General features: G+C 40.7%; 1 protein-coding gene across 1 annotated transcript in view; it reads left to right on the top strand.

The window, feature by feature from the left end:
- LOC134325162 (peroxidasin homolog) overlaps positions 1–19,532 on the top strand; it is an 88,999-nt gene extending 69,467 nt beyond the window's left edge. The window contains exons 16-23 of the mRNA XM_063007243.1: positions 4,426–4,583; positions 5,655–7,158; positions 8,764–8,898; positions 11,954–12,162; positions 14,015–14,129; positions 14,584–14,707; positions 16,647–16,760; positions 17,150–19,532. Coding sequence (XP_062863313.1) covers positions 4,426–4,583; positions 5,655–7,158; positions 8,764–8,898; positions 11,954–12,162; positions 14,015–14,129; positions 14,584–14,707; positions 16,647–16,760; positions 17,150–17,284 — 2,494 coding nt within the window. The 3' untranslated portion in view covers positions 17,285–19,532. The remainder of the gene's footprint in view (positions 1–4,425; positions 4,584–5,654; positions 7,159–8,763; positions 8,899–11,953; positions 12,163–14,014; positions 14,130–14,583; positions 14,708–16,646; positions 16,761–17,149) is intronic.
- Positions 19,533–26,874: the final 7,342 nt, after the last annotated feature.

Here is a 26,874-nt window from a genome sequence, read left to right as displayed (position 1 = left end):
GCAGGCCAATCGAGCACAGTAATACCATGGTCAGTAAACCATTCACCAGTGGTTTTGGCACTGTGAGCAGGTGCCAGGTCGTGCTGAAAAATGAAATCTTCATCTCCATAAAGCTTTTCAGCAGATGGAAGCATGAAGTGCTCCAAAATCTCCTGATAGCTAGCTGCATTGACCCTGCCCTTGATAAAACACAGTGGACCAACACCAGCAGCTGACATGGCACCCCAGACCATCACTGACTGTGGGTACTTGACACTGGACTTCAGGCATTTTGGCATTTCCTTCTCCCCAGTCTTCCTCCAGACTCTGGCACCTTGATTTCCGAATGACATGCAAAATTTGCTTTCATCCGAAAACAGTACTTTGGACCACTGAGCAACAGTCCAGTGCTGCTGTTTCTGGTTCAAAAGTGGCTTGACCTGGGGAATGCGGCACCTGTAGCCCATTTCCTGCACACGCCTGTGCACGGTGGCTCTGGATGTTTCTACTCCAGACTCAGTCCACTGCTTCCGCAGGTCCCCCAAGGTCTGGAATCGGCCCTTCTCCACAATCTTCCTCAGGGTCCGGTCACCTCTTCTCGTTGTGCAGCGTTTTCTGCCACACTTTTTCCTTCCCACAGACTTCCCACTGAGGTGCCTTGATACAGCACTCTGGGAACAGCCTATTCGTTCAGAAATTTCTTTCTGTGTCTTACCCTCTTGCTTGAGGGTGTCAATGATGGCCTTCTGGACAGCAGTCAGGTCGGCAGTCTTACCCATGATTGCAGTTTTGAGTAATGAACCAGGCTGGGAGTTTTTAAAAGCCTCAGGAATCTTTTGCAGGTGTTTAGAGTTAATTCGTTGATTCAGATGATTAGGTTAATAGCTCGTTTAGAGAACCTTTTCATGATATGCTAATTTTTTGAGATAGGAATTTTGGGTTTTCATGAGCTGTATGCCAAAATCATCAGTATTAAAACAATAAAAGACCTGAAATATTTCAGTTGGTGTGCAATGAATCTAAAATATATGAAAGTTTAATTTTTATCATTACTTTATGGAAAATAATGAACTTTATCACAATATGCTAATTTTTTGAGAAGGACCTGTATAGCAGTGTAGATTTACTGTCTTCTGAAAATAACTCAACACACAGCCATTAATGTCTAAATGGCTGGCAACATAAGTGAGTACACCCCACAGTGAACATGTCCAAATTGTGCCCAAAGTGTCAATATTTTGTGTGACCACCATTATTATCCAGCACTGCCTTAACCCTCCTGGGCATGGAATTCACCAGAGCTGCACAGGTTGCTACTGGAATCCTCTTCCACTCCTCCATGATGACATCACGGAGCTGGTGGATGTTAGACACCTTGAACTCCTCCACCTTCCACTTGAGGATGCGCCACAGGTGCTCAATTGGGTTTAGTCCATCACCTTTACCTTCAGCTTCCTCAGCAAGGCAGTTGTCATCTTGGAGGTTGTGTTTGGGGTCGTTATCCTGTTGGAAAACTGCCATGAGGCCCAGTTTTCGAAGGGAGGGGATCATGCTCTGTTTCAGAATGTCACAGTACATGTTGGAATTCATGTTTCCCTCAATGAACTGCAGCTCCCCAGTGCCAGCAACACTCATGCAGCCCAAGACCATGATGCTACCACCACCATGCTTGACTGTAGGCAAGATACAGTTGTCTTGGTACTTCTCACCAGGGCGCCGCCACACATGCTGGACACCATCTGAGCCAAACAAGTTTATCTTGGTCTCGTCAGACCACAGGGCATTCCAGTAATCCATGTTCTTGGACTGCTTGTCTTCAGCAAACTGTTTGCGGGCTTTCTTGTGCGTCAGCTTCCTTCTGGGATGACGACCATGCAGACCGAGTTGATGCAGTGTGCGGCGTATGGTCTGAGCACTGATAGGCTGACCTCCCACGTCTTCAACCTCTGCAGCAATGCTGGCAGCACTCATGTGTCTATTTTTTAAAGCCAACCTCTGGATATGACGCCGAACACGTGGACTCAACTTCTTTGGTCGACCCTGGCGAAGCCTGTTCCGAGTGGAACCTGTCCTGGAAAACCGCTGTATGACCTTGGCCACCATGCTGTAGCTCAGTTTCAGGGTGTTAGCAATCTTCTTATAGCCCAGGCCATCTTTGTGGAGAGCAACAATTCTATTTCTCACATCCTCAGAGAGTTATTTGCCATGAGGTGCCATGTTGAATATCCAGTGGCCAGTATGAGAGAATTGTACCCAAAACACCAAATTTAACAGCCCTGCTCCCCATTTACACCTGGGACCTTGACACATGACACCAGGGAGGGACAACGACACATTTGGGCACAATTTGGACATGTTCACTGTGGGGTGTACTCACTTATGTTGCCAGCTATTTAGACATTAATGGCTGTGTGTTGAGTTATTTTCAGAAGACAGTAAATCTACACTGCTATACAAGCTGTACACTGACTACTCTAAGTTATATCCAAGTTTCATGTCTATAGTGTTGTCCCATGAAAAGATATAATGAAATATTTGCAGAAATGTGAGGGGTGTACTCACTTTTGTGATACACTGTATATACACCGATCAGCCATAACATTAAAACCACCTCCTTGTTTCTACACTCACTGTCCATTTCATTAGCTCTACTTACCACATAGAAGCACTTTGTAGTTCTACAATTACTGACTGTAGTCCATCTGTTTCTCTGCATGCTTTGTTAGCCTCCTTTCATGCTGTCCTTCAATGGTCAGGACTCTCCCAAGACCACCACAGAGTAGGTATTATTTGGGTGGTGGGTCATTCTCAGCACTGCAGTGACACTGACATGGTGGTGGTGTGTTAGTGTGTGTTGTGCTGGTATGAGTAGATCAGACACAGCAATGCTGCTGGAGTTTTTAAACACCTCACTGTCCCTGCTGGACTGAGAATAGTCCACCAACCAAAAGTATCCAGCCAACAGCGCCCTGTGGGCAGCGTCCTGTGACCACTGATGAAGGTCTAGAAGATGACTAACTCAAACAGCAGCAATAGATGAGCGATCATCTCTGACATCTACAAGGTGGACCAACTAGGTAGGAGTGTCTAGTAGAGTGGACAGTGAGTGGACACGGTATTTAAAAACTCCATCAGCATTGCTGTGTCTGATCTACTCATACCAGCACAACACACCCCCACCATGTCAGTGTCACTGCAGTGCTGAGAATGATCCACCACCTAAATAATACCTGCTCTGTGGTGGTCCTTTGGGGGGTCCTGACCATTGAAGAACAGGGTGAAAGAAGGCTATCAAAGCATGCAGAGAAACAGATGGACTACAGTCAGTAATTGTAGAACTACAATGTGCTTTTATATGGTAAGTGGAGCTGATAAAATGGACAGTAAGTGTAGAAACAAGGAGGTGGTTTTAATGTTATGGCTGATCAGTGTATAACCACCACTCACAGATGCATGCAAGGTGTGTTGCAACCATGGAGAAATCTAAGGAGTTGTCACAAAAGCTATGTGGAGATCATTTCATTGCATCAAAAGAGCAATGGTTATACGATTTCCACAACCTTAAACATTGCTAGAGAAACCACTGGAGTATTGTCCGGATGTTCCAAACTTAGCAAACCTGGCCATGTGAATTACAAACTTCATCCATAGAAAAACCCTGACGTTACTATGGTGTGACAAATCAAAACTGAAACTTACTGGCCATATGGATCAGCCCTTAGTCTTGTGCAAGAAAGGCAAGGCTTATGACCAGAAGAGTAGTATCCCCATGGTCAGGCATGGAAGTGTGTCAGTGACTCATCAGTGTGGGGATGTTTGTTCTGCTTCAGAAACTGGCAGTCTTGACCATGTGACTGGAACAATGGATTCAAAGACATACCAAGGCATTTTGAGGAGGAATGTTCTGCCTTCTGTGGTGAAATTCAACCTTGGTGTGATAATTGGACTTTCCAAAAAGACAGTGACCCCAAGCACACTTTCAAGTCCTGGAATAACCTGTGGTGGTCTTCTTTGTCTCCAGATTTAAATATCATAAAACGTTTTTGGTGTGATTTTAAAGAAAGCAGTTGCAACATAAAAGCCATCAAACTTCAATGAGCTGAGCTGAAGCTTTTGGAGGCTATCAAGGCAAAAGGATGTTTTAAGTACTAAAGCAAGGGGTTGAATAAAAGTGCACTAAGACTTGTGTCAAGAGACCTAGAGGTTTTTTTTCTTTCTTTCTTCAACTCAAAAATATGTCGACTCATTCCCAAAACTGCTTGTATGGATCATTAAATAGTTTTTCTCAGTTTGCTGAGACCTGTCGCTGTATATTTCTATTAAATTCTTTACACATCGCCATAATATCTTTTCATGTAAGGGAGAAAGAATAATCATGAAAGCATGAAACTGTATATGAAAAATAATGTCCATATTTAATGTAGTCTTATCTGTTATTTTGTACAGCTCACCCCGCACCCCTGGTGAGCTGCTGGCTTTGTTCCGCTATCCTCGGGACCCCTATACAGTGGAACAGGCCAGAGCCGGCGAGATCTTCGAACAGACGCTTCTCCTCATTCAAAGACATGTTAACCAGGGCCTGATGGTGGACACCAATGGAACAGGTATGTCAGAATACTATCACTTGTTAAAATGTATCCAAACCTTTGTGCTTATGCTTGTTTATTGCTTATGTTCATGTTGTGTGTTTAAATAAATGTCTTATTTTACGCTGTGAAACTTACAAGTTCACCACATCAGCTGCAATGATTAGACCACCGTTAGAGGACATTGGAGTTTTATTTAAACCTCAGACATTAGTTTGGTCTGCTCTTGAATGTTGGAGTGAGTGGTATCACCGTGGTGAGATCTGAAGGGCTCTCTGTGGCCTTCAGAAAGAAGGTTGTAGTTGAAGACATGTTTGGTGCAAACCAAACACAGCATTTGAACACAAAAACCTCATACCAACTGTGAAGCATGGAGATAAAAATGTCATGGTTTGGGGCTAGTTTGCAGCAGCAGGGCCTGGCAAGCTCTCCATTACAGAATGATGAATTCTTCACTGTATCAGAGGGTGCTTGAGGAAAATGTAAGACCATCTGTTAAAGTTAGCTAAAGTAGAGCAAAACATTCCAGTAAATCCACCAAGGAATGGCTCAAAAGAAAGAAATGAAGAGTTCTGAAATGGCCACGTCAAAGCCCGAATCTTAATCCTATTAAGATGCTGTGGGGTGATTTGAAACTGTACATGCAAGAAACCCCTTAAACCTCACACAGCTGAAGAAATTTTGCATGGAGGAAAGGAAAAAACTTTCTCCCAGTCGATGTCCGAGATGGTAGATGGTTATAGGAAACGTCTAATTGAGGTTAATTAAGCCAAAGGGGGAAATTCCTCACAATCAATTTCCATTTTTGTTCATTACATTTACGACTTGTGTTTAAAAGTTTTTTTTTTGTTTGTTTGTTTGTTTGTTTGTTTGTTTGTTTGTTTGTTTGTTTGTTTTAATGATATAAGCTCTGTCTTTCAATACTGTTCAAATGAAGCTCAAATGTCCATTTGTTTAAATATGTTCAAAAAGACCAAGGTTCTCATGGGGTGTCCTAACTTTTTCACGACTTTATATAATTAAAATGATCATAATCCAAAATGTTTGATTGCTTACACTTCTGTAAGGAAGTTTTCTTTCTGTCTGCAGCTTTCCGTTACAATGACCTGGTGTCACCACGCTTCTTAGACATGATCGCAAACCTGTCTGGTTGCACAGCTCACCGTCGCATTAACAACTGCTCGGACATCTGCTTTCACCAAAAGTACCGCAGCCATGATGGCACCTGCAACAACCTGCAGCACCCCATGTGGGGCGCCTCACTAACTGCGTTCGAACGTCTGCTCAAGTCCGTCTATGACAACGGCTTTAATCTGCCACGTGGCACCACAGACAGACGCCACAACGGCTTTGCCCTGCCGCTGCCCCGCCTCGTCTCCACCACCATGATAGGCACAGAGACGATTACCCCAGATGAGCGCTACACACACATGCTCATGCAGTGGGGCCAGTTTCTGGACCATGATCTGGACTCCACCGTGGTGGCTCTCAGCCAGTCACGTTTCTCTGACGGTCAGCTGTGTACATCTGTGTGCACCAATGACGCGCCCTGCTTTCCCATCATGTTCCCACCCAATGACCCGCGCCAGCGTAGGAGCGGCGCCCGATGTATGTTTTTCGTGCGCTCGAGTCCAGTGTGTGGTAGCGGCATGACCTCGCTGCTCATGAACTCCGTGTACCCACGCGAACAGATCAACCAGCTGACGTCCTACATAGATGCTTCTAATGTATACGGCAGCTCACGCCACGAAGCAGATGAGATACGAGACTTGGCAGCACACCGGGGCACGCTCCGCCAAGGTATCGTCCAGCGCACAGGAAAACCTCTTTTGCCGTTTGCAAGTGGCCCACCCACAGAGTGTATGCGGGATGAAAACGAAAGCCCCATCCCTTGCTTTCTGGCTGGTGACCACCGTGCCAACGAGCAGCTGGGCCTGACAGCTATGCACACAGTGTGGTTCCGTGAGCACAACCGTATTGCCGGCGAACTTCTGAGGCTCAACCCACACTGGGACGGTGATACCATTTACCACGAGGCACGCAAGATTGTGGGTGCCCAAATGCAGCACATCACCTACAGCCACTGGCTGCCCAAAGTCCTAGGCGAAGTGGGAATGAAGCTCATGGGCGATTATCGTGCCTATGACCCCAACATCAATAGCGGCATCTTTAATGCTTTTGCCACGGCCGCATTCCGATTCGGCCACACTTTAATCAATCCAATTCTGTATCGGATGAATGAACACTTTCAGCCCATTCAGCAGGGGCACATACCCCTACATAAGGCCTTTTTCTCCCCGTTTCGTATCGTAAACGAAGGAGGTATCGATCCCCTCCTGCGCGGGCTGTTCGGTGTGGCAGGAAAGATGCGAGTGTCCACGCAGCTGCTCAACACGGAGCTGACCGAACGTCTTTTCTCCATGGCTCACGCTGTAGCGTTGGACCTTGCTGCCATGAACATCCAAAGAGGGCGGGACCATGGCATCCCCTCATATAACGACTACAGAGTGTTCTGCAATCTTAGCTCAGCACAGACGTTCGATGACCTGAGAAATGAGATTCGCAGTCCTGTCGTTCGAGAGAAGCTTCAGAGGTAAAGAAACGATGTGTTTGGTAATCTAGCATATTAAAGATAAAATCTGCGGTACATAATGTTAAGGGATTGGAAACTTTTACTGGTACAGATAAATTATTGGAAAACAGCTTGCAAAAGAACATTTAACCTTAACACTGTTTCTGTTATTAATTTAAAACAACATGTTATGTATAAGTATTAAACATTGTCCATCATTTACAACCCCAAATCAGAAAAAAGTTTAAACAGCATGGAAAATGCAAATAATAAAAAAGAGTTTCTTACATTTACTTTATATTTTGATTGCAGACAGGATGAACCTTTTTGAATGTTTTGGCACTGAGGATACCAAATAATTTAATGTTTCAGCTTTTTATTTTGTCCCATTCTTCCTGCAAACACGTCTTAAAATGTGCAACAGTACGGGTCGTCATTGTCACATTTTTCATTTCAAAATTCCCCACACATTATCTATTGGGGACAGGTCAGGACTGGTAAGTTTCCTTGAATGGTTTAATGGTATTATGCACTGTAGAGGGAGAAATATGCAAATCTCCTACAATTCTTCTTTGAGGTTCATTGTTTTTAAACATTTCAATCATTTTCTCACACATTTGTTGACAGACTGGAGATCCTCTGATCATCAAGCTTAACTGATGATTGAAACATTGTTTGGGGTTTTGTAATACAGATTATTTGCAAATATGAACAGTAACTCAGTCTTTTCGGCTGTATCTGATACTGTTTTAAATCGAATTGAAAAGAACACGTTTATAAGTATTAGCACAGCTACTTTTACAAATGACCCATTTACAGTGATTTTTTTTGTCCCAAGTTAACCCAGACCAAGAACTTACTTTATTTGTATAAATAAAAATAAGGGCCTACCTAATTCACAGCTGTGAAAATTGCATCACAGACTGTGAAATGAGCCGTTTCCCATGTAATATGCAATTTACTGTGAAATTCTAAATTTAAGGTTTGTGTTTAGCGATGTAAACTTTTTCATTCACGTACCATTTAAATATCTTACGTCTACTGGTTAATTTGCACTATGAGGCGGTCCTAGCAATTCTACGGCAATTTAGTTAGCAATCGGTTAGTCAAAATGTTCAAGATGTCAAAGTCTAAAGCAGCTAAAAACACGAGTCATGGAACTGAGTTTGGAAAACTCCCAACCAATTCTGTGGATGCAGGGTGGGGTGTAAAAACACAGATGAGAATTTTTGTCTTTGAAACGGCTGCTGGATGTTTAGGTTTACATTTAACTATTAAGGTAGGCTGTGCTGTGTATTGTAGCTTCCATTTATTATATCACTGATTTATGAGTGTCATTTATGACTGTTGTGAAACGTGGCACTTTTCTTAAAAAATCTGTGAAATTTGTGATTTTTGATAAACAAGGTCCATGAAATTAAGCACATTTTCCCGTGAATTTAGTAGGGCCCTATATAAAGCATCATAAAGCATAAAAATCAGGTTTGGTTGTAGAATTTTGTTACAGGGTTTGTACACAATTGACAAATACATTTTCATGACTTTTTCATAAGTCAAAGTTACATAGTGAATGTGGATAGTATGACTGGTGGTAAACAGTAATTAATGGGCTCTAAATGATTTCAGACTCTATGGCTCACCACTGAACGTTGATCTGTTTCCTGCATTAATGGCTGAAGAGCTTGTTCCAGGCAGCAGATTGGGGCCCACCCTTATGTGTCTACTGGCTACCCAGTTTAGACGTCTCCGAGATGGTGACAGGTAATCTGCCTAAAATCTTTTTATAACATGCACACTAACTATCTGATTTTGGGAGTCATGCTCATTCATGTGTTCACGGGAGTTACGTGTGTACTGTAGTCTAATGTAAATGTTTATATATTTTTACATCTACAAATGTGCCAGATGTACCTGGTTAGAGGAAGTTCTCTGGAAACCACAGCCAATAAGTCAACAGTCTGAATGTGTTACATTTGTTGATTGTGGTCAGATATTATTAGTAGAAGCATTAAGCCCCATTTAGATCAGACTAGAATATGAGAAGGACCCAGGGTATTTCATTTTTGACAGGCATTCCTCTGTGATTGTATTTTGGTTTTTTGGTCTGGGTAGTAGATCTACAGGCTGGCTGTGTTGACAAAACATTAAAAGAAGTCAAAACAAGCCTGCTCAGCGGTAAAGTACGCTAGCTCACCAGAGTTGGGGTTTCGAATACATCGTCTCGAATCTCAGCTCTGCCTTTCCGACTGGGCTGGGCGGCTGTATGAACAACGATTGGCTGTTGTTCAGGGTTAGAGGGTAAGAAAGTCGGATCATAGGTCCTCATAACTGGTGCGACTGCGGCCCCTGCTGGCTGACTGATGGCGCCTGCACAGGGCTGAGAAATAATGCTGATGGGGGTGTGGCCCTCCATACACAGTGCCCGTCAAGTGTATGAACCCGACTCGTGCAGGTGAAAAATGCAGTCTGTACTGACTGTGCGTACCGGAGTCAGTTGAGAGGCGTCCTCAGTCAGCGGTGAAGGGTCGAATCAGTAATTGGGTAATTGGACACGACTAGACTGGGGGATAAAAATTGGTGGGGGGGGGGGGGGGGGGGGGGGGATATATATTAAAAAAAAAAAAGAAGTCAAAACAAAATTAGGTTAGAAGAGTGTAAGGCACTCGGGCAGTGCAGCAGTAAAACAGTGCTTAGTTCTCGAGCTCGAATCTCTGCTTTCAGCCAGTCAGGTGGCTACACAGAAACACATTGGCTGTGTGTATGTAGGGGGAGGGACAGTGTCTGAAACAGGGTTCCTTGTCGGTGGTTGATTGAGGTACCTGCACAGGGGGTAGCTGATCACAGATGGCAGTGCGTGGCCCTCCACACGAAATGGGTGCTCTGTGAGACCCCGCCTCTGGCCAGTAAAAAGAAGTGGCCCTCTGCCTCAACTACCAATAACAAGTTTAAACCATGTTTTGTACTGACTGTGGTCAAACATCTTAAATTTACTCCTCCAGTGGCAATTGTATTGCCATTTGAATATTGTCCATCATTTCCCTAATAGGCTATAACTTAGTCCAAATCGAGCTTTACTTATGTTATTACATTTACATTTTCGGCATTTAGCAGACGCCTTTATCCACAGCGACTTACATTACAGTGACAGTATACAGTCTGAGCAACAGAGGGTTAAGGGCCTTGCTCAAGGGCCCAACAGCAGCAACCTAGCAGTGGTGCGGCTTGAACCAGCAACCTTTGGATTATTAGTCCAGTACCTTAACCACTAGGCTACGGCTTGCCTAGCTTGTTTCTAGATGCTACAATCGCTAAAAGTCGTAAAAACATAACTGGTCCTTTTCTCTACATTTATGTGCAGTAACGTGCTGGGAGGAAACGACTTGGAAGTTTGGGTGCCTGGTAACTCAAATTTCTAAAAGAATTCAGTCGGAATGGAACAGAGAGCGCTAGTTATTATTAGCATGCACACACAAACACTGTAGTTAAATGGATATTCCAGCTATGATAGAAGAAGTGCTTACCAGCAGCTGTTGACTAACATCTGTACTCATTTACAGTTAGGAGTCCTGACTTTACCTACAGGCACATGCCCACATGTGCTGTGGGATTTTAGATCTTTCTTTGCTTTTATGGTGACTGGCTCCACCCACATGCACTCTTCCCATATGTTCTAGAACTTTCTTCTTCCTTTATGAGTGTCAGCATAAACCTCAATCGTTCTTAATATCTCCACTGTTAAACATATTAAAAAGCATATAAATCTGTTTTTTAAGTTAAAAGTAAAAAAGTAAGAGTAAAAAAATTTTTATATTTGTTTATTTACACATAAATAAGTGTATAAGTAGCTTCAAACTAATAATAAACTAATAACTAATACATGTTGTACAGATTGTATTGTATGTGGACACCCCTCCTAATAATTCAATTCTAATTATTGCTAACAATAAATATTAGTATGAAATTAAAAATATGGGCAGCAGAGTGTCTCGGTGGGTGACACTGCTGCCTCACAGCAAGAAGGTCCTGGCTTCAATTCCCAGGTGTAGCAGGTCCAGGTCCTTTCTGTGTGGAGTTTGCATGTTCTCCATATGTCTGTGTGGGTTTCCTTCAGGTGCTCCAGTTTCCTCCCACAGTCCAAAGACATGCAGTCAGGTTTATTGGAGCTACTGTCCTGTCCTGTGATGGACTGGCAACCTGTCCAGAGTGTTTCCTACCTCTTGCCCAGTAAATTGTACCCTCTGTGATAAAGTGGTGGTGACAGTGAATGAATTATGAATGAATGAATTATTAATATGCATCCAGCTTTGCAGTAACAGTTTGCAAAAGGCCCTTTACTCTGTTCAATACCTGGTTCATAATGTCATGGTTTGATTTATTTGATGTGGATAAACTTCAATGGCCTGCATCGAGTTACAACCCCAACCCCATTAAACACTATTTGGATGAATTAGAGTGTCCATTTAGGGCCAAGTGTTCTCATCCAGCGTCAGTCAGTGCCTGAACTCAAAAGTTCTCTTGACTGAATAGGAATAAATTTCCACAGACACTCATCTGGAAAGACTTTCCACAAGACTTAAGTCATTTTGTCAACGGCCTATTAATACCCAGCTATTTGGAATGAGATGTACAAGTCCATGATTAAGTGTCTACATAATAGTGACCATATATTATTTTTTGTCATGACACAAATCCTGCAGTATGACTTTTTATTAGTTCCTTACCCTAGAATAGCATATAAATCTTGTTTGAATAAACAAACAATGATCATTCTTCTTTGTTTTAAAGTTTTGTGTTGGTCTGTTTTGTGTGTGTAAAGGTTTTGGTATGAGAACCCTGGCGTGTTCAGCCCGGCTCAGTTGACTCAGCTGAAGCAGGCATCTCTCACCCGGGTGCTGTGTGACAATGGAGACAATATTACCCGTATCCAGTCTGATGTTTTCAGTGTTGCTGAGTTCCCTCACGGCTATGGAAGCTGTGAGGATGTGCCCAAAATCGACCTGCGCATGTGGCAGGATTGCTGTGAAGGTAAGCCAAAGAGGACCTCATGCAACACTTCTCTTTAAACACTTCAACAGTGTCTAGGATTGGCATTGGTTATGTTGGTATTTTTGAAGATGAGGTAGTTAGGTGGTTTATAGTGCTTAATGTGTATTACAATTACTAATGCTGTCTAGTTTTATTGACTAATGCTATACGGAAACAAATGAAATTGACCAAATGGCCTCTGGAAAGGAGCTGTGTAGGTGGTTTTTGGTTTGGGAAATGATAGCCCTGCAGTGCTTCTATGATGGCAGTTTATAAAAAAGATGGTTGCTTGGATTTCCAGGTCCTCAGCACTTTTATATGTTTATCTACGATTTATTTGTATATATAAAATCTCCAGGTGGAGCACTAAATAGTGGTAGTTTTCTACTTGTTTCCATGAACCTCAGAGTTGTGAACATTACCGTTCCGTGTACCTTTGGTCATTCATTTTTCGCTTTTCGTTTTTTCGTTTCAAGATCAAAAATCAAATAACAAACTAGCAGAAATTGAAAAACGGGTCGTATTTCTATCAGTTCAACCGGGAAATAAATGTGCAAGTGTGTTCACGTACTGACATCTACATCTTACATCTGACATGCGTATATTTGCTTCATATAGAGTGTAAATCAGGCACAGACAGAGAAGACGGAGCAAAAAATAATAAAAACGTGACGTGTCTCCTGTTCTGACTTTTGTGTCTGCTGTAGTTTTTCCATGCCCTTGTAATTCACACAAGAACTGTTTTTCCTAAATAAAAGGGTGATTCTATGAAAAAGAATGCTTTTTACTAACGTCTCACTTTTTTCACCGTATAGGACTCAATTCTGTAATACAGGCATAACTAATCATACATGTCACTGTGTAACTATTACAACATTTAATGCATTTTAATCAGCATTCTTCTTCATGAACTTTTTAGACGCCCCCTTAGTTTATCGCAGATGAGAAATAGCGTTTAAGAAATAGCTTTAACTAAAATAACTTTTTGAAATATATTTGATTGTTGTTTGCTCCTTGTTTACTGCAGAGTTAGTTCGTGCAATTTTATTCATTTTTGGATGTTTATTGGCCAAGAACAAGAAATACTATAATACAAGAAAAATAAATAAATGACTCCTTGGACGTCAGGCAATCATCAAGTATAAAACTAACTTGACCAGGGTGGTGTACAACGTCCTTATGGAAATTGCTTTCCCATGATGTTTGTTTTTTGCAAATAGAGCAAATATATGCACATCAAATATACAAAGACAAAAGTCAGAACAACAGGGGATGCGTCATCACGTTATTATTACTTTTTCAACACTTGTGCTTGATTTACACTGTCTATATGAAGTAAATATACGCATGTCGGCGCGTGCATGTGCTTGGGCTTGAACTGATAGAAAGTGTTGATTTCTGAAAATGAAAATACTACCCGTTTTTCAATTTCCGTTTGTTTGTTATTAGATTTTTGATCTTGAAACAAAAAAACGCCCCGTTTTCCCGTTTTTCAATATTGTTTTTTGAAAAGACAAACGGCCTGTTTCTTGTTTTTCAGTTTTGGGATTTGAAGTGAAAAATCAATGACCAAAGGTACACAGACCATTACCTCTCTTTAAGCAGAAGAGTTTTTTCTGGAATCTAGTGGGGACAATTACTTTTTCATACAACTGTACACATGCATAAACAATTGCTTCCAAAATTGGAGTGATAATTCAAATAATCATTTCTTACATATTTTTATTGTTTATAGTGGAAGTTTTTATTAAATGTGTTTTACTACTTGTAAATCTAGGACTACAGTCATTCAGGACAGAAGCCTTGTTTTCATTCTACTCTCAGTAAAGTGAAACTTTCTTCAATCCCACAGACTGCCGCACCAAAGGACAGTTTAATGCCCTGTCCTACCATTTTAGAGGTCGCAGGTCAGTTGAACACAGCTATGCAGAAGAGAAACCTTCCACCACAATTCAGGATGATCACAGGTGAGGCTTAGTATTAAACATTTAAATATAGAAGGAAATAAAAATATGTAACTCTAGCAAATTGATTTTTAAGCTTGCCCTTGTAAAAACAACCCAAGTATGCACATCATGTAAACATATATTAATTACCCTTACCCTTTTTCATAGCAGTTTTAGTGGTTAATTAACAATAATTATTTTTATTAATTAAAAACCAATAAAATGTAGCATCAAGCAGGCCACTGACACTAAAACTGTTTGTTTATATGTACATTTTATTTACATGAAAGTGAATTAGATTGAGCTATTTTACCAGATTACAAAAGCAATGTATCTGAACACAAATAATTAAATAATTGAATTGCAACTTTAAATAGGACCATCTAAAAGTGCATAAACTCAGAATTGAATGCAGTGTAAAGAAAACAAAATACATATCTGATTCAGCTTGTAAAATTTTTTATCTTTTTTTCAGCCACATTCCTGATGATAAAACCATTGTAAATGTAACTTCTACATCAAACACTGAAACATCAGGAAATGAGTTCCAAGAATTTGTTGTGGACATGCAGAAGACTATCACTGGTTTACGAAAGCAGGTAAGCAAACTTTTGTAAGCAAACTTTTTGCTGACACATAGTTGTACTGAAACCGGAGCAGACAGACTCTGGTGGATTTTAATAAAAGAATATTAGAATGATTTGTATTGCAGTGTGCCAGTAGGTTAGGGATTGATAGATTTGTCTTTTGATTGATCTTTTTTTTTATTAGATCCAGCTCCAAGCAGATGTACTGGCATTTATAAAGCTTTATACTGGAATGTGCACACAATTAATCTCAGACCAGAGTCCAGCACTCTTGCCAGAGTCCAGCATAAATTCAAAACTACAACCAGGGATTTGTTTATTTGCAAGCAGAAGTGTAGGGCACTGGTACAATGCTGGGTTGTTGTATAATAACTAGGGTAAAACTAAATTTTTTTTCTCCCTGTAATTGAAATGAAACCACCCTCACTGGATGACACACTCACAGTTGCACTTGTTCACCTACGTTAAAATCCCCTGATGCAGTAATGTTTTCAAATACACTGTTGTTTAAATTTGCGTTTACTGAAATGTAGTGCTGAAATCTGACTTCAGATAAGGCTCTGCCTGTAACAGCACAATATTTACATACATTTTGTACTCATCATATTATGTGATTCCTCATCATCTGTTATTACACCTATAATTAAGGCCATGAAAATCACAAAAATGAAAGGGTTCGAAAATTTAGGGTTTGTGTTTAGCGATTTAACGTTTTTCATTCGTGTAGCATTCAAGTGCATCACGTTTACTGGTTAATTTGCACTAGCAATCCTACGGCAATTCAATTAGCAAGCGGTTAGTCAAAATGTCCAAGATGTCGATGTCTAAAGCAGCTAAAATCATGACTCATGTAACTGAGTTTGGAAAACTCACAACCAATTCTGTGGACAGAGGGGGGTGTGAAAACACGGATGAGTGTTTTCGTCTTTGAGACGGAGCCTCGCACCGTCGCTGAATGTTTTATGTTTGCATTCAGCCATTAAGGTAGGCTGTTCTGTGTATTGTATCTTTTATTGATTTTATCATTTGATTTATGAGTGTAATTTAATGACTGCCATGAAATCTGGCACTTTTCTTTAAAAATCCGTAAAATCTGTGATTTTTTTTTAAAAAACGAGGTCCATGGAATTTTCCTATGAATTTAGTAGGGTCCTACCTATAATTATTCCTAAAGATACCATCCCCATCAGGAATTGAATGTTGTATTGTATTGATTAGGTAAGGGGTTGGTGGACCCTAACCATGACACAAGAGGCATAGACTATGTAAATGTATGGCTTAAACATTTAGGCCTGTACTTTTCCCTTCGAGTATGGTGTGTCAATATCTAGGTGACTACGTCAATTAGGCCTGATACACACCATAGAACATAATAGTTATGTTAATTGCATAAATAATGATACAGTACACTTGTCTGAAAATAATGGCTGCACGTTTCATGTTTCACATTGCTGGTGCAAATTCTCAGTGTCCCCTCTACCTGAAAAACAGACAGGAAATAATCAAACCCTGCTCTAGAGCTGACAGCATGACTTGGACTGTTTGAAATGAAACAGGAAATCTAGACTCGGTGTCAGATAGCACTGCAGTTTGTCAGTGCCATAGGCGTATCCATGTTTCACACACATGGTCTTCATTAAAGCACATGCAAAGCAAAAGAAAAAAAAGAATACTTTTACTCACGTCACAGCCTTGAACACGATCATCTGAGGGCTTGTGAAATGTGATTCTTATAATTTGAAACTGTATAATGAAGGAGATGCATTATGTTATAGCTCAGTGCTTATTTGTCATTTGGCTTTGGCTTAAGTAAAACATTTACAGATGGTTTTGTGGCACTTTTTATACAGTGCTAAGCTTTTGTGGGGGAAGAAAAGTGACAAGACTTAATTCAGATGGAGGGACTAATGTGGTGTCTTTGTCTCTCTGGCTTTTTTTTTTTGCCCTATAGATAAAAAGACTTGAAGCCCGGTTAAGTAAGACACACTGCACTGATGAGAAAGGAAGAGAACGGCGGGATGGAGAGAACTGGAAGAACGACCCCTGCACCACATGCGAGTGTAGAGTACGTGCTTGAGTACTACTATTTCTGTATATGCGAGCCTTTAGATAGGGATGTTTTTGCAGCAAAAGGGGAACCAACACAATATTAGGAAGGTGGTAATAATGTTATGCCTTGTTGTTGTTTTGTATTCCAAGTGGTAGTTTACTTTATCGCTTTCCTCCTGAAACTGATCTATTGTTCTATTGTTCTTTGTCTTCTCATTTCAAAGACAGCCAGTGCTTTTGTTCAGCTTTAGTTGGCTATAAAAGTGGCTATTATAATTTTCCTTCCCCTTTCAGGAATTTCAGTAAGGTTTGTAATGGAACCTGATGACTAACACTATTTCCTTATTTTAATGTTCCCTTTACTGCTTCTTTAATCATTCCTCTGATATTTCCTTTGTGTCTTAGGAAGCCCAAGTGACGTGCTTTGTGGAGAGGTGTCCACCACCGACTTGTTTGAACCCTGAGACACTAAAAGGGGCTTGCTGTCCTGTTTGCCTTAACCAGCCATCGAACGAGCAGGCCGAGGAACAGCAGATATAACCTCAGGATTCTCAAAAACTATCCAATCCAAAGACCCAACAGAGTACATCTAAATGCCTCAGTGTTTTTTGTTTGGTTTTTTAGTATTTTTTTATAATACTAAGGGGGTTGTTTGGTTTTATTTTTTTAATCGTGTTGTTTTTTAGTATTTTTTTTAATCTCCAGCCATGGCATCAACTATACAGCCAAGCGCTGTTGTAGCTGCCACATTATTATTCATTTTTACAATAACGGATGGATGAATAGAATGCCTTGAGGATGCCCTCTTCTTTAACAGGCCAGACCAAAGAGTTCATTAGGGAATACCAAATCTGTTGGCCTGACACTACCTGCCATACCTAATACATGCACTGAAGAGAAGAGCATTACAAACCAAGCTTGAATTTATCCGTTATTATTCATGTATCGGTCTCCACAGCATTCTCAGTCTAGAGATGCCAACCATTGGTGCTACAGTAATGACGCGAGTTCAGTGTATGCAACCTTAAAAGTATTGTTTTGTATCTTTTCATGGTTTGACCCAGTATGCAAGACGCCAGGCACACTCATCATGCTTCGTCTGAGGGTGTGGCTGGTCATTCAAAAGACATTTTATATGGAAATGAGTGAAGTTACTCTAGCTTTTAAACAATCGTTTTTGGTGCTTTATTATCATGTATTACATATATAACAGTACACGTACCCTCACCCACATGTGTATCAGCCTCTTGTATATGAAGAAAATGTGAATATTTGAATTTGTAATTGAAGAAAGTCTACTGATCACCATATTTTTGTATCCAGTTCTGACTGCTGGAGAACATCAGGTGTTTTTCATGTTTTTGTATTTCCCTGACAATAAACTCATTTTAACAGGGGGAGTTGTGTAATAGCTGAGGCAAACAGCCCTTTGGGCTAGCGATTTGTTCATCAGTCATACAATGTTAGTTTTATGGAGCCATATGTGAACCCTGTAATAAGATTACACATCTGGAAAATGTATTTTTTTAAAGTGCAAACATGCCATAACAATATTTTATCTAAAATCTGTCCTAAGTATATGAAGTTTTTCATAGAAGTAACAGTCACAGGCTCCCAGATGGCGCAGCGGGATTTTCCACTGATGCACCAGCACCGGGTTTCTGAGGCTCGGTGTTGCCACCTGTCGGCTGTGCGCCATCTGGCTGGCATAATTGGCAGTGCCTGCAGCAGATACTAATTGGCCACCGTATCTGCAGGGTGGGGACCAGATTATATGTGGGTGGGTGGGTCCTCATACGCTGTGTAAGGACCCTGATTGGCAGAAGAGACACCCGTGCAGGAAGCGCGGACGAGAAGAGGAGGGCTGTACACGTGTAAAGAAGGCGTGGGCAGCGGCGTGCTCTCCTTGGATGCAAATCTGGAGTCTGTCAGCAGCGGAAGACAAATTGGATGCACTAAATTGAGAGGAAAAATGGGGAGAAAAATGCATTAAAAAATAGAAGTAACAGTCACAGTTAAGTGTCTCAGTAATTCACTCAGTTAGATGAACTATTTTTTAATTTTGATTTTTGCTTTAGCTGCCAAACTACTGAGACTGAGAAATTTTGAAATTTGGACCAATAATGTGTATGTCATTTAAAATGACTTATTTGAAGACAAAGATCATTTATTGTCATTATACTTGCGTACAACAAAATTTAGTGTGACGCTCTCCAAAAAAGGCGGCACGGCGGCTCAGTGTGTAGCGCTGTTGCCTCACCGCAAGAAGGTCCTGGGTTTGATTCCCAGGTGGGGTTGTCCGGGTCGTTTCTGTGTCCACTCACTGTCCACTCTATTAGACACTCCTACCTAGTTGGTCCATGGAGCTGATAAAATGGACAGTGAGTGTAGAAACAAGGTGGTGGTTTAAATGTTATGGCAGATCGGTGTATATATATTGCCTCACACAAGGAGGACCTGGGTTTGATCCCCAGGTGGGGATCCTTTCTGTGTGGAGTTTGCATGTTCTTCCCGTGTATGCGTGGGTTTCCTCTGGGAGTTCCGATTTCCTCCCACAGTCCAACGACATGCAGGTGAGGTAAATTGGAGATACTAAATTGTCCATGACTGTGTTTGACTTTGAAACTTGGGAACTGATGAATCTTGTGTAATGAGTAACTACCGTTCCTGTCATGAATGTAACCAAAGTGTAAAACATGACGTTAAAATCCTACAACCACAAATCAGAAAAAGTTAAGACATTATGGAAAATGCAAATAAAATAAAAATGCAGTGTTTCTTACATTTACTTTGACTTTAGTTTGATTGCAGACAGGATGAAACTGAGATATTTCATTTTCCTGATTTGGGGTTGTAATAAACAAACAAACATTACATTTGGATATTTATAAAGAATGAATCAGTACAGCTGAAGTATGGATTGCAAAAATAAATTAGGAGCATGTGTGTAATAAAGTGTAATCTAATAAAGTGTAATCTGCATATACAGAGCTACAACTAAAATTAAAAAAACTCCCAACACTGCTAGTCTTTTACTTGCCAGCAACCTTTTTCCACCCTTAAAGAACTTCACATTTTAATCACATCATCATTTATCATTTTATCAAACATATTCCATCTATGCACACTGCTATCAAAAAAGTATGTACCTTGGAGAATTCAAGGTTGTGTTCCAAACTTTAGATTATACATTTAACAATATGTGCAAATATTATTAACACATGTGTACTGACAAGTGTTTGAACCTCACAAAGGATGGAATTGTTAGCATTTTTTTTTTCAATAACAGAACATTCTAAAAGAACATTTAAATTTACCCAAAGCTTGTCTGTTTGCTTGCGTGCTTGCCTGCAAATGTATAACTGGGAAGTTTATTTAATAATCAAAAGCACATTTCCACAGGTGATGCCAGCATGATTTGGTATTAAGAAACTAACAAAAGACTCTAAATATGGTTGGATTAAGATTTGCTGTTTTAGTTTAAAAAGAGACCAGCAGTGTTGGGAGTTCTTAGTTCTGACTAAGCTTACTGGCTTCTTTATTAGGAACACATGCTCTTTAGCAGTTGTAGGTGTACTGTTAAAGACTAGTGCTAATTCATTCTATTAATGCACTATGTATGTTAATGTTCCACTAGTCAGAAACGCATTTAAAAAATCCTTTTTTAACATTTTAGTGTGTGTAGTGCAAAAATTAATCCATCACCCAAATAACATTTGATTGATTAATGAATGTACGTGTAACAGGTAAGTCTACCTAATCAAGTGTAAAGACAGGCATGACAGGTGAAGTTAATAACACTGATTATCTCTTCATTACGGCGCCTGTTAGTGGGTGGGATATATTAGGCAGCAAGTGAACATTGATGTGTTAGGAGCAGGAAAAATGGGCAAGCGTAAGGATTTGAGCGAGTTTCACAAGAGCCAAATTGTGATAGCTAGACAACTGGGTTAGAGCATCTCCAAAACCGGCGACAAGGTCATGGGCGGCCAAGGCTCATTGATGCACGTGGGGAGCGAAGGATCCAGCACTGAGCTACTGTAGCTCAAATTGCTGAAGAAGTTATTGCTGGTTCTGATAGAAAGGTGTCAGAATACACAGTGCATCACAGTTTGTTGTGTATTTGGCTGCATAGCCACAGACCAGTCAGGGTGCCCATGCTGACACCTGTCCACCGCCGAAAGCGCCAACAATGGCTACGTAAGCATCAGAACTGAACCACGGAGCAATGGACGAAGGTGGCCTGGTCTGATGAATCACATTTTCTTTTACATCACGTGGATAGCCGGGTGCGTGTGCGTCGCTTACATGGGGAACACATGGCACCAGGATGCACTATGGGAAGAAGGCAAGCCAGCTGAGTCAGCATGATGCTTTGGACAATGTTCTGCTGGGAAACCTTGGGTCCTGCCATCCATGTGGATGTTACTTTGACACGTACCACCTACCTAAGCATTGTTGCAGACCATGTACACCCTTTCATGGAAATGGTATTCCCTGATAGCTGTGGCCTCTTTCAGCAGGATAATTCGCCCTGCCACAAAGCAAAAATGTTTCAGTAATGGTTTGAGGAGCACAACAACCAGTTTGAGGTGTTGACTTGGCCTCCAAATTTCCCAGATCTCAATCCAATCGAGCATCTGAAGGATGTGCTGGACAAACAAGTCCGATCTATGCAGGCCCCAACTCACAACTTACAGGAGTTAAAGGATCTGCTGCTAACATCTTGGTGCCAGATACCACAGCACATGTTCAGGGGTCTAGTGGAGTCCATGCCTCGACAGGCCAGGGCTGTTTTGGCAGCAAAAGGGGGACCAACACAATATTAGGAAGGTGGTCATAATGTTGTGCTTGATCGGCATATACATATATACATCCTCTTTTATTGTTTTTGATAAAAATGCAGGTCAAAAGAATATGCAAATCATTGCTGTTTCTTATTGCCATTTTCCTACTGTTTCACCTTTTTGGAATTAGGTTTGTATACGGTCTGACCAGCTAGTGCGAACACATCTTCACTGGCTTATTAACTACACAATTAACTATGAGCCTTCGTTTAATTCCACTCAGGTATTCTGTTAATTACACACCTTGTGGCGGTATTGTGTTTGAATTCCTGTTTTACCTTGAAATGAGATTGCATTACAATTACTGACTTTTCAGACATTCTAGTTTGTATCCATGTTTAAAACATTTACATTTTAAAGTTCACAAGTGTATCTTTTCAGAAACAAGTCAGGCAATGCATTATTATTTAGTATAATGATGTGCAATTTAGGATGCAGCTGGTTTCACTGAGCAGGGTTACTATTTTGACATTGGATTGTCTTAACCATTTGAAAGTGTGCATAAGTCTATATACACTGATTAGCCATAACATTAAAACCACCTCCTTGTTTCTACACTCACTGTCCATTTTATCAGCTGCACTTACTATATAGAAGCACTTTGTAGTTCTACATTTACTGACTGTAGTCCATCTATTTCTGTACATACTTTTTAGCCTGCTTTCACCCTGTTCTTCAACGGTCAAGACCACTACAGAGCAGGTATTATTTAGGTGGTGGATGATTCCCAGCACTGCAGTGACACTGACATGGTGGTGGTGTGTTAGTGTGTGTTTTGCTGTTATGAGTGGATCAGACACAGCAGCGCTGCTGAAGTTTTTAAATACCATGTCCACTCACTGTCCACTCTATTAGACACTCCTACCTAGTTGGTCCACCCTGTAGATGTAAAGTCGATGTAAAGACGATCGCTCATCTGTTGCTGCTGTTTGAGTTGGTCATCTTCTAGACCTTCATCAGTAGTCACAGGACGCTGCCCACGGGGAGTTCTTGGCTGGATATTTTGGTTGGTGAACTTTTCTCAGTCCAGCAGTGACAGTGAGGTGTTTAAAAACTCCAGCAGTGCTGCTGTGTCTTATCCACTCATACCAGCACAACTAACACACCACCACCATGTCAGTGTCACTGCAGTGCTGAGAATGACCCACCACCCAAATAATACCTACACTGTGGTGGTCCTGACCATTGAAGAACAGCATGAAAGGGGGCTAACAAAGCATGCAGAGAAATAGATGGACTACAGTCAGTAATTGTAGAGCCACAAAGTGCTTCTATATGGTAAGTGGAGCTGATAAAATGGACAGTGAGTGTAGAAACAAGGAGGTGGTTTTAATGTTATGGCTGATCAATGTAATTCCTTCATTCCTTGTTCTCAACATCTTACAGGGTCACATCTGGTTCCGTGAGACTTGTGTTAGTTAAACATTAGCTCACTTTTGCAGTATTTACAGTCTGCTTTAGAAATGTTGTCCACTGCCGTAAAGTCCATTCTCTGTTTCTGTTCTCTACTGAACAGGATTTTAATAGTGTTGTAGAAAGACATTGATTGTACAGTGCACAACTCTGACCTCAGTTCATGTCGGCATCATTTCCTCTCCACAGTTTATGTATGATTTTTTTGTCATTTCCTTGGAGATTTGGTTTCCCCCCTCTATATTCATGATGGTTATAGTAAGTTCATTTCACTCTTGTTCATTTTCAAATTCTAAGTCATGTCTTTACAGTGGCGTTATTGGTTATGTCGCATAATGAGGATTTGGTGCCATATAGATTACCAATAACTGCTTTCTTTCTCTCTGACTCTCTCAAAACACATGCATGTAACTATGTAGTCTGTACAGACCTTTCTCATTTTCACATTTCCCTTTTGTGCCTCTGTGTAGTGGGAACGTTTGGCTGGGGTCTCTGGAGTTTGTAGGAGGGATGTGAATAGCGCTGATGTCATGTTTGAGAATGTGACCTTATTTTGCTCTAATTAAAGCCATATGGATAGGGATAAGTAGAGACAGCAAGAGATTAAAAAAATGTTGTTTGTGTGGAATGGACAAATGTTTTGGAGACCATAAAACTAACTACTAACTGCAAACACAAGCTTTATTAACAGGAACATAGAGTTCATACTTGTGATTGTGCGGGATGTGATATTATTTTCAAGTACGGTGGGTAGCACTGTCGCCTCACAGCAAGAAGGCCTGGGTATAATCCCCAGGCGGCACGGTCCAGGTCCTTTCTGTACAGAGTTTGCATGTTCTCCCCGTGGGTTTCCTCGGGGAGCTCCGGTTTCCTCCCACAGTCCAAAAACATGCAGTCAGGTTAATTGGATACACTGAATTGCTTTATAGGTGAATGGGTGTGTATGTGTGTCTGCCCTGCGATGAACTGGCGCCCCGTCTAGGGTGTTACTTCATTTCGGCGAGAAATTTGTACCCTTAAACTCAATGTTTCCCTTAAACTCAACGTGTTCGGTTTGTTTTTAAAATATGTATTTATTTAATTTCAAATTAACCATTAACAGTTGCTTTATACAGCGCTCGGCTTGAGCGGTGCAGTAATACATCATCAAAGTGTGCATATGAGACGAGTCTGCATTTGTGTGGAATAACCGTCACTCTGAAAGCGTCCCCATATATCTGGGTTTAGCTGGATTTTCCTCACTGTTTCACTTTTAAACTTGTATTACAGCTCGGGGTTCTGAGAAATTGTAAGAATCAGCTTTTTATTTCAGTTTTAATATTATATTTGTGTCAAAAACAACCCCATTATTTTACACAAGCCTAAAGTATATGCAAGTCCACAGAACCATGGAACGCCTTAACAGGTTTTCCATACATCCTTATGGGAAAAAATACCTCACGCCTTTTAAATTCGACGCCAGTCCCAGAACCAAGGTACCACTGTACTAACATTCAGAATGCTGTGTTGGGTAGCTGTGTTTCTAGCGTGACTGAACAACAAAACGAACTGATCTTAATTGTGTTTGTTTACATAATTGTTTCCTTTTCCCATCAACTTTGCCATAAGAGCTACACATTCCCCTGCTCTCTTTGTGTCCCACATTAAAGAAATGTCAGTGCTTATTAACCCCTCCTCAGACCTCTGCCCAGAACTGTCCAGAACCATTATTAATGCAATGCTCTGCACTGCACGTCAGTACAAACTAAAGCCAAAGGTTGGAATGATTCCATGATTCTTTTTTTATTATTATTGTATTTTTGCCAAAAATCATTTGCACTGTATTTTTTTGCATTTAAACTATAATAAACGAACACATTTGAGATAAAAAAAAATGTTCTGGTGCCTTAACATACACAACACTTGATTCAATTTCTCATGGCAGTTTTTTTTTTTTTGGAATTTTGAAAAAACGGTGATGAAGGATTTTTGGTGTATAGACTGATGTTTGTGTATTTTGCAATTAAAATAAATTAATTTATGTTAAAATAATTACTTACAGACTACAATTGATGAAAATAAAAAAATACTTGCAATGATGTAAATCCAGCTGATGTCACTGTAGCTCTCGCCGGGTGGAGGACTTTGTATTAGCTTGTTATAAGAAGTTTCTGGCTGATGGTCTTGGCAATATTAAGAAGCAGTGGTAGATAGGTGGTTAAGCTGCTGGACTAGTATAGGAAGGTTCCTGATTCAAGCCCCACCATCAAGTTGCCTATGTTGGGCCTATGAGTAAGGCCTTTAACTTTCAATTGCTTAGACTGAATTTGATCACTGTTGACAGTTGCTATGGATAAAACCATATGCTAAATGCTATAAATGTTAATAATAATAATAGTAATAATATTGTAATAAGGAAATAACAGACTTCATTGAGAAAACAGCATTTGAACCACATATTGGTGTTTTTTCTCTTTTACCCTGTACGTTATTCTTTATAAAAGTAGAGTTTGTTTGATGTTTTCACTTACTGTTTCTGTAATTGATGCTAAAAAGCAAATAATGGGAAATTTATTTTAACAATTGTTTACAATTATGTTGACAGCAGGCATTGCTATGTTTATATTAGTAATTGTTTTTGGCTTTCTCAACTTCATAATCATTTCCAAGTTCACTTACCATATAGGAGCACTTTGTAGTTCTACAAATACTGACTGTAGTCCATCTGTGTCTCTGCATGCTTTGTTAGCCCCCTGTCATGCTGTTCTCCAATGGTCAGGACCCCCCCTCCCAGGACCACTACAAAGTAGGTATTATTTGGGTCATGGATCATTCTCAGCACTGCAGTGACACTGACATGGTGGTGGTGTGTTAGTGTGTGTTGTGCTGGTATGAGTGGATCAGACACAGCAGTGCTGATGGAGTTTTTAAACACCTCACTGTCACTGCTGGACTGAGAATAGTCCACCAACCAAAAATATATCCAGCCAACAGCGCCCTGTGGGCAGCGTCCTGTGACCACTGATGAAGGTCTAGAAGATGACCAACTCAAACAGCAGCAATAGGTGAGAGATCGTCTCTGACTTTACATCTACAAGGTGGACCAACTAGGTAGGAGTGTCTAATAGAGTGGACAGTGAGTAGACACGGTATTTAAAAACTCCAGCAGCGCTGCTGTGTCCGATCCACTCATACCAGCTCAACACACGCTAACACACCACCACCGTGTCAGTGCAGTGCTGAGGATCATCCACCACACAAATAATACCTGCTCTGTGGTGGTCCTGACCATTAAAGAACAGGGTGAAAGCAGGCTAAAAAGGTATGTGGGGAAATAGATGGACTACAGTCAGTAATTGTAGAACTTCAAACTGCTTCTATATGATAAGTGGAGCTGATAAAATGGACAGTGAGTGTAGAAACAAGGAGGTGGTTTTAATGTTATGGCTGATCGGTGTATATGTATAGCTATTTAATGTAATTTAATGTGGGGTGACAATGAAAATATAACAGTTAACAGAAGACTTGTTTTACAACTATTTTACCTACAGTCTAAGCTTATGTAGCAAGTATGTAAATAACACAGGATTCAGAGGACGTTTACTTTTAAAATATATGAACTACTAAAGAAACAATGTGCCTCCAAATGCACACCATTCATTACAGTCCAGCTTGTATGTTTTGACTAGGAGAAAGAAAGATATTGTGTGAATAGAGATCAATTCCAGCAGTTCTTTTGATCATCACACTAAAGCCTTATGTGATCAAAGGCAGAAATAGATATGACTAGTCAAGATCAAACAGGAATGGTGAACAGGATTCAGCTGCAGGTTGTTTTCTTTCCTTACATGGAAGTCATTTATAGTGATACACAATGAAACCTATATAGAA

The sequence above is a fragment of the Trichomycterus rosablanca genome, chromosome 13 (genome assembly GCF_030014385.1).
Source record: "Trichomycterus rosablanca isolate fTriRos1 chromosome 13, fTriRos1.hap1, whole genome shotgun sequence".
NCBI classification, from domain to species: domain Eukaryota; kingdom Metazoa; phylum Chordata; class Actinopteri; order Siluriformes; family Trichomycteridae; genus Trichomycterus; species Trichomycterus rosablanca.
The sequence above is the reverse complement of the archived record's forward strand: the minus strand, read 5'-3'. Positions and strand labels throughout refer to the sequence as shown.